Below are 13,589 nucleotides of genomic sequence, written 5' to 3'. Positions count from 1 at the left end.
GTTGTTGGTGGCATGGTTATCACGTCTTCAATATCTGTGGTGTACCAGTGGTCTAGTTGACTCATCACTATTGCAAACTTCACAGAATCTGTTGTGATTCCTTTAAAATGAAACTGGTCTTCACTTGCGCAAACTATAACGCAGAGTTGTGTGGCCAGAAAGGCGGTAATCGCTCAGCAAGTCTGCGATTTGGCATCTCAGTCATAGTAGAAAGCTTGAGTTCCCTAAGTTACTTTGGGGTCACCATTTGGCATGATAGCTGCTTTATCCTTTTTCCAACCTGCTAACCTGCACATGTCGAAATATCAATACTTGTACAGGGAATGAACAAGATTAACTGAGTTGCACAGAGACAGAAGCTTATTAAGAGTCGTCCACTTTGGAAAAGTTTTACGAAAATGTAGAATCTTCTCTTGAGATACCCAAATATAGCCTTGAAAACCAATAGATAATAGGTCTAGGAATAAGTGCATTCCCAATACAAATAAATCAGCGCCTCTGGAAGCTAACGGGAGAAATGTTTTGACAGCTGTGATGTAAATACAGACACACACACACACACACACACACACACACACACACACACAAAGCGAGCTCGACACAACGCGATACTGCACAGGAAGGACTGTAACCTCGATCGCTAAGGCCTGTTACTCTCCGTCTCAGTGACCCACGAAAACATGATATTTATTCGTAGATTACATACACAAAATGTTTCTAGTTTAGAGTTTCAGTTTCCTTGCATTATAAGAATCCGTATTTCCTCTTGCTCTGCACACGCCATTATTCCTATTGACAAGCAACACGTCCTTCATGTGACGTGCAGTACTTCATAAACTCATTCCGTAATTATTTTGTTTCTAAAGTTGACCTCCATGGCCTGCGTTGGAAATTCTCCATGCCAATACCATTTTGGGTTGTTGACCTCCATGATCCACGAATAATATTTCTATCGCTTGTGTCTGCGTCAAATGTTCCTTGAGGCTACTACCGTGGCTCTGAAGTGGAGTTTCCTCTCTGAAGAAGTTTGAAGTTAATGGCCTGTTGTGGTAACAATTTCTGCATTTTCCTGGAAACAGTAGTTTTCTACATACACGAAACGCTGATCTCCACTTCTCTATGTGCGTTTGCGGGTCTGTAGTCTAGTAGCAGCAGTTTGATAGTTCGACATCAGGGGCCTGGCACGAATTCGGAATTACGTAATCGATTATGTTTCTATGCTTTTTATCTTTGTGATCATTTAATCACAAGTGTCATCGCTGTGACAACTAGTATCTTTGTGGAGTTGAATGTAAACATGCTTAGGGGCGGCGTGTTTGTTTCTCGAATGTAGAAGTTCTAATGTAAAAGTTCGTAAGTGTGGTTGCCGTTAATTCAGATAATTCACTTATGAAATCATGGTTACAGAAAACCTTACAGGAGTTGACGTAGTGAAAGAAGTTAACTTTGAGAAGACGTTTATATCCGTCGAATACCCTGGCGTTGTCAAAAATGTTGATAATATGCTGAAAACTTTGGGCGGAATACAAAATATTTCTACCGTAAGTGTATCATTTAGACGAAATTCCTTGTTTGCATGAAGTTGAGTATTCATTCTTTGTTTGAGGAATACGGTACATTATTTTATCCATTGTTTGTATTGGATGTATTGGATCTGTAGTCTAACGTTGCAGAAAAATGTGAATAGTGGTAATTCAAGATCTTTATCGTCAAAGTGAACTGGTAATGACTACCAGCTAAAGATGTTGCTCTACCGTTAAGTATGTCACAACAGTCAGATTTTTTAATGTGAAATATAGCTGGCAAATATTACAATCAGAATGGCGTTATTAGATCTTGCAGACAAATGAATAAAAAAAAAAACAGTTAAAATCTGTCATTGGTAGTAAAGAAATGAATTTCTGTCCGACACAGAGAGTTTGGCATCCCTTGTGTGTTTGATTTTACTCTAGCAATTTGATGTACTAGAAGTTTAGAAACATTGTGCAAATCTTATATTCTATATGTAGTTTTGAGCTGGTGCCTTTGAGTAATTATATAAAACATTGCTTCGGTAATGTGATATTCATTTTATTAGTTGAGAAGGTCTTTGGCACCACTAACTTTGATGGTGTTGTGGTAAGGAATTGAACAGCTCTAAAGGTGCCTTTTTAGGTCAACTTGTGATCAAACCTGTTGTAGAATAAGATCCAGCTTCTTCTAGGAGCTTAGGAAGGCATTAGCCCAATCAAGCAAAGTGACAGTTACAGTTGTATTTTATTTAGATTTTGTCTGTATTCATTTCAACATCTTTACTGTTTTCTTTATTTGTATTGGACAGGCATCATCAGAGAATACCTGTACACTTTTGCAGTTTGATCTATAATTTTGGCACAATCTCATTTTGTCAGCAGTTACAATGTTGTGTGGTTACATTTACCTGCAGAATTAATGTATCGAGAATGAGGCATCAAATCCATGTCATCTGTACTGATTTTAGATGTTGTTTCTACAATCATCAAATCTAGTCCCGTAGAGACTTATGTAAAATCCTGGTTTCAGTCTCAAAAGAACAGACACTGTTTTCTTTGGCAGCATTTGTTGTAGGACTTGTACCTTCAATAGAAGTTCTTTCCCATCTAAATTATTCTTCCGTTTGTAACAATTAACAAATGGATAACTGAATTTTCACATTGTTGTCATTTTCCTAAATATTCTTCACTTCAAGGACACTCCAGAACTGTACCGAGGGGGAGAAACTTTGAGAAAGTGCGCAATAAGGCATTGGGTCATCAGTTGTTAAACATGTATGTTAAGGTAACTATTAAAAAGATTGTGGAAAATGTTGGTACATATACTGAATGGTGACCAGAAACAAACATGAAAACAAATTTCTTAACAATGTTTGAACCATTTTACAAGTATGTTATGTTATGTTATGTGGCTGAAATGAAGCAGTTGTCAAAGTAGTGGGTGCAAGCTGACAGTCTTGCGCTGAGGAGTCAGTGTATTTCATCACATGGAAGAGTTATGGCCAGTATTTTTAGAATTCCAAAAGGGATTCTTCTGTTAATATAACTAGGAAGTTGGTGAAGTTCAAATTGCAAGTTCAAGTTGCTGAATCAAATTCACTTTGTAATCATAAAAATTCTTCACATGAAAATACATTTATTTTTATTTTAACAGTGGAAAATCCGGATTGATTGTTATTTTTATCTTATTGGTGACAGCCTCTGGGGAAGGTGACTCATCAGTAGTACATGTTTTTCAGTACTTTAGTGATCCTCTCTTTGGGAATATTATTATAAGCAATCATGGAGTATAATGAAATTAGAATGGCCACAAACAAAACTGTGGAAAATGAGAACATTTATCATATGTTTTCCATTCAGTTTGGGGAAAACATGTAATTTTACTTTTTCCAGTAAAACATTAGCTAACTGTGCGTAACAGTAACAAACTTGCAAAAGCTGAACAAATTCGAAGGTAAAATAGAAAATCCTAAGAACTTTTTTTCCTATGTTAAATTAGTAAGTGGCTCAGAGTCAGTTGTCAAGGCATTGTGACTACTGGTATGATATTGGAAGTTGACAGAGAGAAGGCTGAGATACTAAACGCCTTTTTCCAAAGCCTTGTCACTGAGGAGGGTTGTTCTGCAGTTATCCCTTTGAATCACTACATGAGCATAAAAGTGACGTATATCAGAAAAAGTGACCAAGTGATGGAAAACTATCTGAGACCACTCCACACAGAAAAGTCTACTGTACCTGATGGGATACTGATATTATCCTACGTAGAGAATGTGGTAGAACTTACTCCTCTTCTAGCAGCAGAATATCACAGGTCACTGCTGGAACGAAGTGTACCTAGTGACTGGATAAAAGTACAGGTCATTCCCATTTTCAAGAAGGTTTGTTGAACAGATGCACAAAACTGTAAACCTGTATCGCTGATGCCTGTCTGTTGTAGAAATTTGGAACTTGTTTTGTGCTTGAATATTATGACATTACTGGCAACTGAAAATCTCCTCTGTAGAAAACAATGTTCTGCAAGCAATGATCACATGAAACCCAGTTTTGCTTTGTTTGCCCATGAGACCCGAAAAAAAGTAGATACTTGCTCCTATGCTGATACAATGTTCCTTGGTTTCCAGGAAGCATTAGATATGGTCTCGCACTACCATCTAATGAAAAAGATACAAGCGTGCTGAATATCAGACCAGCTGTGTTACTGGGTTGAAGAGTTCTTAGCAAATAGATCTTAGCATTGCGTTTTTAATAAAAAGAAATCTTGAGACATAAAATAATATCGGGCTTATACCAAGGTGATGCTATGCATCTATTATTTGTCACATTATACATAAATGACTTAGTGGATAACATTGGAAGCTCCATGAGGATTTTTGTAGGTAAGATAAATAAAATGTTGTGTGACTAGGTCCTCTAGTCGGGTAGCCAGTGGCTGGGTGCGAGTCTTTCGATTTGATGCCACTTCGGCGACTTGCGCGTCAATGGGGATGAAATCATGATACAAAAAGTGCTAGAAACTGTAATGAAGTGTAGGAAGAACGCAGAAGATCAAAGCCTGGTGCATGGATTAGCTGCCGACCTTCAATGTCAGCAAATGAAAATAGTGCACATAACAGGAAGAAAGATCCGTTATCGTATGATTGCAGAAAAATAACTGGAAACAATCAGAACCATTAAACGTCTATGATTATTCATACAGAACGTTTCAAAGTGGATTGACAATGTTGTTGTGGTCTTCAGTCCTGAGACTGGTTTGGTGCAGCTCTCCATGCTACTCTATCCTGTGCAAGCTCCTTCATCTCCCAGTACTTACTGCAACCTACATCCTTTTGAATCTGCTTAGTGTATTCATCTCTTGGTTTCCCTCTATGATTTTTACCCTACATGCTGCGCTCCAATGCTAAATTTGTGATCCCTTGATGCCTCAGAACAGGTTCTACCAACCGGTCCCTTCTTCTTGTCAAGTTGTGCCACAAACTCCTCTTCTCCCCAATTCTGTTCAATACCTCCTCATTAGTTAAGTGATCTACCCATCCAATCTTCAGTATTCTTCTGTAGCACCACATTTCAAAAGCTTCTATTCTCTTCTTGTCCAAACTATTTATCGTCCATGTTTCAATTCCATACATGGCTACACTCCATACAAATATTTTCAGAAACGACTCCCTGACACTTAAATCAATACTCAATGTTAACAAATTTCTCTTCTTCAGAAACGCTTTCCTTGCCATTGCCAGTCTACATTTTGTATTCTCTCTACTTCGACCATCATCAGTTATTTTGCCCCCCAAATAGCAAAACTCCTTTACTACTTTAAGTGTCTCATTTCCTAATCTAATGCCCTCAGCATCACCTGACTTAATTCGACTACATTCCATTATCCTCGTTTTGCTTTTGTTGGTGTTCATCTTATATCCTCCTTTCAAGACACTGTCCATTCCGTTCAACTGCTCTTCCAAGTTCTTTGCTGTCTCTGACAGAATTACAATGTCATTGGTGAACCTCAAAGGTTTTATTTCTTCTCCATGTATTTTGATACCTACTCCGAATTTTTCTTTTCTTTCCTTTACTGCTTGCTCAATATACAGATTGAATAACATCGGGGAGAGGCGACAACCCTGTCTCACTCCCTTCCCAACCACTGCTTCCCTTTCATGTCCCTCGACTCCTATAACTGCCATCTGCTTTCTGTACAAATTGTAAATAGTCTTTCACTCCCTGTATTTTACCCCTGCCAACTTTAGAATTTGAAAGAGAGTATTCCAGTCAACATTGTCAAAAGCTTTCTCTAAGTCTACAAATGCTAGAAACGTATGTTTGCCTTTCCTTAATCTATTTTCTAAGATAAGTCATTGGGTCAGAATTGCCTCACGTGTTCCAAAGATATCTTTGGCTTCCCTCTGACAACCATGCCTCCATCCTTGCTACCCTCCCTATTTTCCTTTCCCTGTTGCTTCATAACCTGGGTTGTGAGTAACTGAATCTCCTTTCCCTTCTTCCCTTTCTTTCCCCTCTCTCCTCCCCGATGAAGGAACATTTGTTCCGAAAGCTAGGAACGTAAATTTTCGGTTCTGTTTTATGTGTATCTATCGGCTGTACTGGGCTGAGGTAAGTACTGGCCAGCCCCTCTATCTCTTTGTTAGTATTTGTTAAACTGATAGTTCGGTAGTTTTGACATCTGTCAACACCTGATTTCTTTGGGATTGGAATTATTATATTCTTCTTGAAGTCCGAGAGTATTTCGCCTGTCTCATACATCTTGCTCACCAGATGGTAGAGTTTTGTCAGGACTGGGTCTCCCAAGGCCGTCAGTAGTTCCAATGGAATGTTGTCTACTCCCGGGGCCTTGTCTCAACTCGGGTCTTTCAGTGCGCTGTCAAACTCTTCATGCAGTATCATCTCCCATTTCATCTTCATCTACATCCTCTTCCATTTCCATAATATTGTTCTCAAGTACATTGCCCTTGTATAGACACTTTAATACTTCTTCCACCTTTCTGCTTTCCCTTCTTTGCTTAGAACTGGGTTTCCATCGGAGCTCTTGATATTCATACAATGGTCTCTTTCATTTTCCTGTAGGCAGTATCTATCTTACCCCTAGTGAGATAAGCCTCTACATCCTTACATTTGTCCTCTAGCCATCCCTGCTTAGCCATTTTGCACTTCCTGTCAATCTCATTTTTGAGACGTTTGTATTCTTTTTTGCCTGCTTCATTTACTGCGTGTTTATATTTTCTCTTTTCATCAATTAAATTCAATATTTATTCCGTTACCCAAGGATTTCTACTAGCCCTCGTCTTTTTACCTACTTGATCCTCTGCTGCCTTCACTACTTCATTCCTCAGAGCTACCCATTCTTCTTCTATTGTATTTCTTTCCCGCATTCCTGTCAATTGTTCCCTTATGCTCACCCTGAAACTCTGTACAACCTCTGGTTTAGTCAGTTTATCCAGGTTCCATCTCCTTAAATTCTCACCTTTTTGCAGTTTCTTCAGTTTTAATCTACAGTTCGTAACCAATAGATTGTGGTCAGAGTCCACATCTGCCCCTGGAAAATTCTTACAATTTAAAACCTGGTTCCTAAATCTCTGTCTTACCATTATATAATCTATCTGATACCTTCTAGTATCTCCAGGATTCTTCCATGTATACAAGCTTCTTTTATGATTCTTGAACCAAGTGTTAGCTATGATTAAGTTATGCTCTGTGCAAAATTCTACCAGACAGCTTCCTCTCATTTATTACCCCCAATCCATATTCACTTACTCTCCCTTTTCCTACTCTCGAATTCTAGTCACCCATGACTATTAAATTTTCATCTCCCTTCTCTACCTGAATAATTTCTTTTATCTCATCATACATTTCATCAATTTCATCATCATCTGCAGAGCTAGTTGGCATATAAACTTGTACTACTGTACTAGGCATGGGCTTTGTGTCTATCTTGGCCACAATAAGGGTTCCATGCCCACATTCCATAGACGGACATAGTTCTTTCCTTCTCTTTATTTGGTCTGTTCGTCACATTCACCGGTTTGTCCATTTGACATAGTAGCCTGTGCCATTACTCACTTGTAGATCATTTCTGTTTTATGCATTCACATATTTTTAATATTTGAAAATATATTACAATATAAGATTTATTTGTTCAGTGTCTCTTTAGGTATTACATCATGCTTGTGTTTTGTATTGACATAGCCATAAAATGTCACATATCTGTGTAAATCTATGAATTCTCTGACAATGGCTTGGAAGCCAAAGTCAGGTTCATAACGAACTAATAAATATTATTGTGGAACATTAATATGTTGTATTCAAGTAATAAATATAAATTTAAATGTAAGTACTTGTCAAAATCATAAGAAAATTTAACAATTTGAAAAATATTTAATTTGTGGATGTTAGTAATGTCATTTAAAGGCAGGTGCCATATGGGGCAGGGTTTATTCAAATGAGAGGTAAGTGTAAGAGGAAGGAAAAAACTAATCTTAGTAATGTCATTTAAAGGCAGGTGCCATATGGGGCAGAGCTTATTCAAATGAGAGGTAAGTGTACCAGGAAGGAAAAAACTAATCAGCATATGGACAAAAATTTAAATTGATTTTTTATGGTAGCCATATTGCCTTTTCTGGGCAGCATAAGAGAGTGAAAAGAAAGAGGTATGTAAAATGGCACACTGCAATGACTGACTTAAAAATTATAATTTTATGAACTGCTGTCATACACTTCAGAGGCCTTCAGTGTACTATGTTTAGGATATGATATATTCCAGACCAATATCTGGTGGTAGAAGCATGCATCTGTGCTCTTCCTCACAGTGACATCACATTGTAGTCTTTTACTTGGTCTGTTCACTTATATACATTGTAGACATACTGGTTATAGCTTAATAATTCTTATCTGATTTGTGATTATAACTCATATTATCCGTTTAGGCATATTCACAGAAGAACAGAAGGCTCGAACTGAGATTTAGACCTGATGATATGTACTGCAAACCTGCGTGTGGTGACAGACATAAATCATCATCATTATTACTGAAGTTTGTGGTAAAGAGAAAGAAAAAGAGGAAGACCTGTCCTGACAATGAATTGAATGGTGACAAAGATGTCAAGCCAGCGGATCAAGATTCTGTAGTTGTGTCTCATGTTTCTGTTCTGGGGCGAATCAGGACAACTTTTAGATTTGCAAGTATGTTGTTTTCGATCACCAAAAATAAATGTCTTTTTTAAGAGCTTTTGTTGTTTAATTGTTGTTCATCATGCAATAAGTTAAAATAGACCAGTATTCAGTTTTTTCCGTGATACATTCTATTACTCATATACTTAATGCTGTGACAGATTTGTGTGATTTTCAATATCTACCAATGGACCGAGTATCAGGAAGTGATGGGCCAATGGAAGAAATATATGAAAAACTAGTTCCTAAAGGACTTCCTTCAGTTTCTTGGCTTAATGGTGATAGTCCATATTTTTTACCACCAGCTGTTTTTTCAAGGATGGACAGTGTGCAGGTAAGGAAAATTTGTAATAATGAATGGATTGAAACATTATCATTAGGTTTGTTTCCTGTTATGATTTGTGGCAATAGATGTGAAATGTTTTTCACTCAGTTTTCTCTCTCTTTCCAAGATTTGCCATTATTTAACTAAGAAAAGTCTTTGACATAGTCACGAACATTAAATTGTTTTGAGTACTGCACATCAACATTTGCAAGCCTCACATACCTCCTGCATTATGTCACATGGTGAGAGTCTTTTGAAATTTGGTCTGCCTAGGCTAGGTAAATCTTTGGTTGAATCTGGGAGCCTTGTAGAGGGGGACCTGTAAGAGCTCATTATAAGCTCTGGATGTGCTTCAACAACCATTCCCCATCATGGCAGTGGAGTGTTGTTTGTCATAGATATGGGATTTTAGCTTAATCTGTCATGCTGCAAGTATTATATAAACCTTTGTAAAGAAAACCTCAATTTCAAAATGTGCCACATGTTATTTCGGTGGATCACTATTCAGGAAAAGCAGTGGTGACGATGACATGTCTGCTGAAGCCTTAGACTCTTTGTCTTTAAATATGTCTGCTTGTGTCTGTATATGTGTGGATGGATATGTGTGTGTGTGTGTGCGAGTGTATACCCGTCCCTTTTTCCCCCTAAGGTAAGTCTTTCCGCTCCCGGGACTGGAATGACTCCTTACCCTCTCTTTTAAAACCCACATCCTTTCGTCTTTCCCTCTCCTTCCCTCTTTCCTGATGAGGCAACAGTTTGTTGCGAAAGCTTGAATTTTGTGTGTATGTTTTTGTTCGTTTGTGTGTCTGTTGACCTGCCAGCACTTTCATTTGGTAAGTCACATCATCTTTGTTTTTAGGTATATTTTTCCTACGTGGAATGTTTCCTTCTATTATAACCATATATATAAAGTTTGGATGTAGCTGTATTGCGATGATGTACTGGTGGATATTGTGTGGTATGACTCCTGTAGTTGATAGTATAATCGGTATAATGTAAACTTTATCCTGATGCCACATGTCCTTGACTTCCTCAGCCAGTTGGATGTATTTTTCAATTTTTTCTCCTGTTTTCTTCTGTACATTTGTTGTATTGGGTATGGATATTTTGATTAGTTGTGTTAATTTCTTCTTTTTATTGGTGAGTATGATGTCAGGTTTGTTATGTGGTGTTGTTTTATCTGTTATAATGGTTCTGTTCCAGTATAATTTGTATTCATCATTCTCCAGTACATTTTGTGGTGCATACTTGTATGTGGGAACATGTTGTTTTATTAGTTTATGTTGTATGGCAAGTTGTTGATGTATTATTTTTGCTACATTGTCATGTCTTCTGGGGTATTCTGTATTTGCTAGTATTGTACATCCGCTTGTGATGTGAACTATTGTTTCTATTTGTTGTTTGCAAAGTCTGCATTTATCTGTTGTGGTATTGGGATCTTTAATAATATGCTTGCTGTAATATCTGGTGTTTATTGTTTGATCCTGTATTGCAATCATGAATCCTTCCGTCTCACTGTATATATTCCCTTTTCTTAGCTATGTGTTGGATGCGTCATGATCTATGTGTGGCTGTGTTAGATGATACGGGTGCTTGCCATGTAGTGTTTTCTTTTTCCAATTTACTTTTTTCGTATCTGTTGATGTTATGTGATCTAAAGGGTTGTAGAGGTGGTTATGAAATTGTAGTGGTGTAGCCGATGTATTTATAAGAGTGATTGCTTTGTGTATTTTGCTAGTTCCTGCTCGTTCTATAAAGAATTTTCTTAAATTGTCTACCTGTCCATAATGTAGGTTTTTTTATGTCGATAAATCCCCTTACTCCTTCCTTTCTGCTTAATGTGAATCTTTCTGTTGCTGAATGTATGTGATGTATTCTATATTTGTGGCATTGTGATTGTGTAAGTGTATTGAGTGCTTCTAGGTCTGTGTTACTCCATTTCACTACTCCAAATGAGTAGGTCAATATTGGTATAGCATAAGTATTTATAGCTTTTGTCTTGTTTCTTGCTGTCAATTCTGTTTTCAGTATTTTTGTTAGTCTTTGTCTATATTTTTCTTTTACTTCTTCTTTAATATTTGTATTATCTATTCCTATTTTTTGTCTGTATCCTAGATATTTATCGGCATCTGTTTTTTCCATCGCTTCTATGCAGTTGCTGTGGTTATCCAACATGTAATCTTCTTGTTTAGTGTGTTTTCCCGTGACTATTTTTCTTACATTTGTCTGTTCCAAAAGCCATATTTATATCATTGCTGAATACTTCTGTTATCTTTAGTAATTTGTTGAGTTGTTGATTTGTTGCTGCCAGTAGTTTTAGATCATCCATGTATAGCGAATGTGTGATTTTGTGTTGGTATGTTCCAGTAATATTGTATCCATAATTTGTATTATTTAGCATGTTGGATATTGGGTTCAGAGCAAGGCAGAACCAGAAAGGACTTAATGAGTCTCCTTGGTATATTCCACACTTAATCTGTATTGGCTGTGATGTGATATTATTTGAATTTGTTTGGATATTAAGTGTGGTTTTCCAATTTTTCATTACTATGTTTAGGAACTGTATCAATTTAGGATCTACTTTGTGTATTTCCAATATTTGTAGTAACCATGAGTGGGGTACACTATCAAAAGCTTTTTGATAATCAATGTATGCATAGTGTAGCGACCTTTGTTTAGTTTTAGCTTGATATGTCACATCTGCATCTGTTATCAGTTGCTCTTTACATCCTCGTGCTTCATTGCAACAGACTTTTTGTTCTTCATTTATAATTTTGTTCTGTGTTGTATGTGTCATTAATTTCTGTGTAATGACTGAAGTTAATATTTTGTATATCGTTGATAGGCATGTTATGGGGTGATATTTAGCTGGGTTTGCTGTGTCTGCTTGATCTTTAGGTTTCAGATAAGTTATTTCATTTTTAAGTGTATCAGGGAATGTTGTTGAGTCTGCAATGTAACTGTTAAACAATTTATATCTAAAAACAAAGATGAATGTGACTTACCAAAAGAAAACGCTGGCAGGTCGACCTGCCAGCGCTTTCTTTTGGTAAGTCACATCATCTTTGTTTTTAGATATATTTTTCCCACGTGGAATGTTTCCCTCTGTTAAACAGTGTAGTTAGATGTGAATGTGTTGAGGTGAACTTCTTTAGCCAGAAATTTGCTATTTTCTCTTTTCCAGGGGCTTTCCAATTGTGAGTAGAATTAATTGCTTGGGTGACTTCATGTTGATAATTATCACTTCAGGCATTTGTGGTATCATCTTGTATGTGTCTGTTTCTGCTTGTATCCACCTTGCATGCTTGTTATGCTGTACCAGGTTTGACCATATGTTGCTCCAGAAGTGTTCCATGTCTGTTATGTTTGGTGGATTGTCTATTTTAATGTGTGTGTTATCTATTGTCTGGTAAAATTTCTTTTGGTTTGTGTTGAATGTTTGGTTTTGTTTCCTTCTATTTTCACTTTTTTTGTATCTTCTAAGTCGTTTGGACAGTGCTTGTAATTTCTGCTTCTTTTCATCTAATTGCTCTATCGCTTCTTGTTGTGAGATTTTACCTAACCTTTTTCGTTTTTTGTCTGATATTTCATTTCTTGTAAATTGTGTTAGCTGTCCGATGTCTTTTCTCAGTTTTTCTATTCTGATCTGTAGCCTGTGCTGCCATGCTGGTTTTGTGGGTTTCTTCTGTGTGTTGGTTGGTTCTGATCTCTGCCTAGTGTGTATATTTAGTGCCACTTCTCCAGTCCAAACTATTTCACCAAAGAGGGGCACTAGGAGGAAGAAATATTGTTTGACAGATAGCTTCCATATTGCAATAGAATGTAAAGATATGTGGAATGTGCCATGAAGTCCCTTTGTGGAATGATGAGTACCATTTGGAGTACAGGACTAGATGGGACTCTTGGCAGATTCCAGCAATCCTCTTGCAGTCTTCGGACTCCATAAACTCTACCGACAGTCTCACATAGATTGCAGAAATGTGAGTCATTGAGGAGAATTAATGATAAAAGAAGAAAATTCCAGCAGTAGTTTTAATGGATAATGGTGTTCTCAAAGACTACAATTCCACAGAAAATACTAAGGAACTTAAGGGCTACCTTCATCCAAAGAACAGCTTCTCATACTCTTCTACTTTATTTGGCCCGAAAGAGAGCATTCAACTGGTGGAGGAGACAATCATCATCTCTCTTATCAAACCAGAGAATGATTGCACAAACCCAAGTAGCTAATGCAGTGTTGAAGCATCGGAGAGACATTGGAGTGCATGATGAGACTATTGCGTACTGTGGGTCTTGGAATCTAGGAATATAATCACCTACTTCCAGTGTGGGTTCAGAAGAAATCACACACTTGTCAATAATCTGACCCTACTTCAGGTATGTGGAGGCCTTTGTGTACAAGAGGAGGATAATAGGCATGTTTTCTGGCATTAAAAAGCCCAAAAAATGACCTTCGGTATAACATCCTGAGATAAATACATGGTTGGAGGTTTCCTGACAGCCACCTCATAAAATTGCAATCCTTTCGGGGAAGCAACATTTCAGATATTGAATGGTTAATGTACTCTTGGATCAAA

The 13,589-nt window shown here is 37.3% G+C and overlaps 1 protein-coding gene across 1 annotated transcript in view; it reads left to right on the top strand.

Moving 5' to 3' along the window:
* The first annotated feature begins 1,260 nt into the window (after positions 1-1,260).
* The window catches only part of LOC126190622 (general transcription factor 3C polypeptide 5), a 78,805-nt gene continuing 66,476 nt past the window's right edge, over positions 1,261-13,589 (top strand). Inside the window, exons 1-3 of the mRNA XM_049931035.1 lie at positions 1,261-1,541; positions 8,444-8,699; positions 8,849-9,021. Coding sequence (XP_049786992.1) covers positions 1,398-1,541; positions 8,444-8,699; positions 8,849-9,021 — 573 coding nt within the window. The 5' untranslated portion in view covers positions 1,261-1,397. The remainder of the gene's footprint in view (positions 1,542-8,443; positions 8,700-8,848; positions 9,022-13,589) is intronic.

This window comes from Schistocerca cancellata, chromosome 6 (genome assembly GCF_023864275.1).
Source record: "Schistocerca cancellata isolate TAMUIC-IGC-003103 chromosome 6, iqSchCanc2.1, whole genome shotgun sequence".
In the NCBI taxonomy this organism is placed as follows: domain Eukaryota; kingdom Metazoa; phylum Arthropoda; class Insecta; order Orthoptera; family Acrididae; genus Schistocerca; species Schistocerca cancellata.
This window is presented reverse-complemented; position numbering and strand designations above follow the sequence as displayed.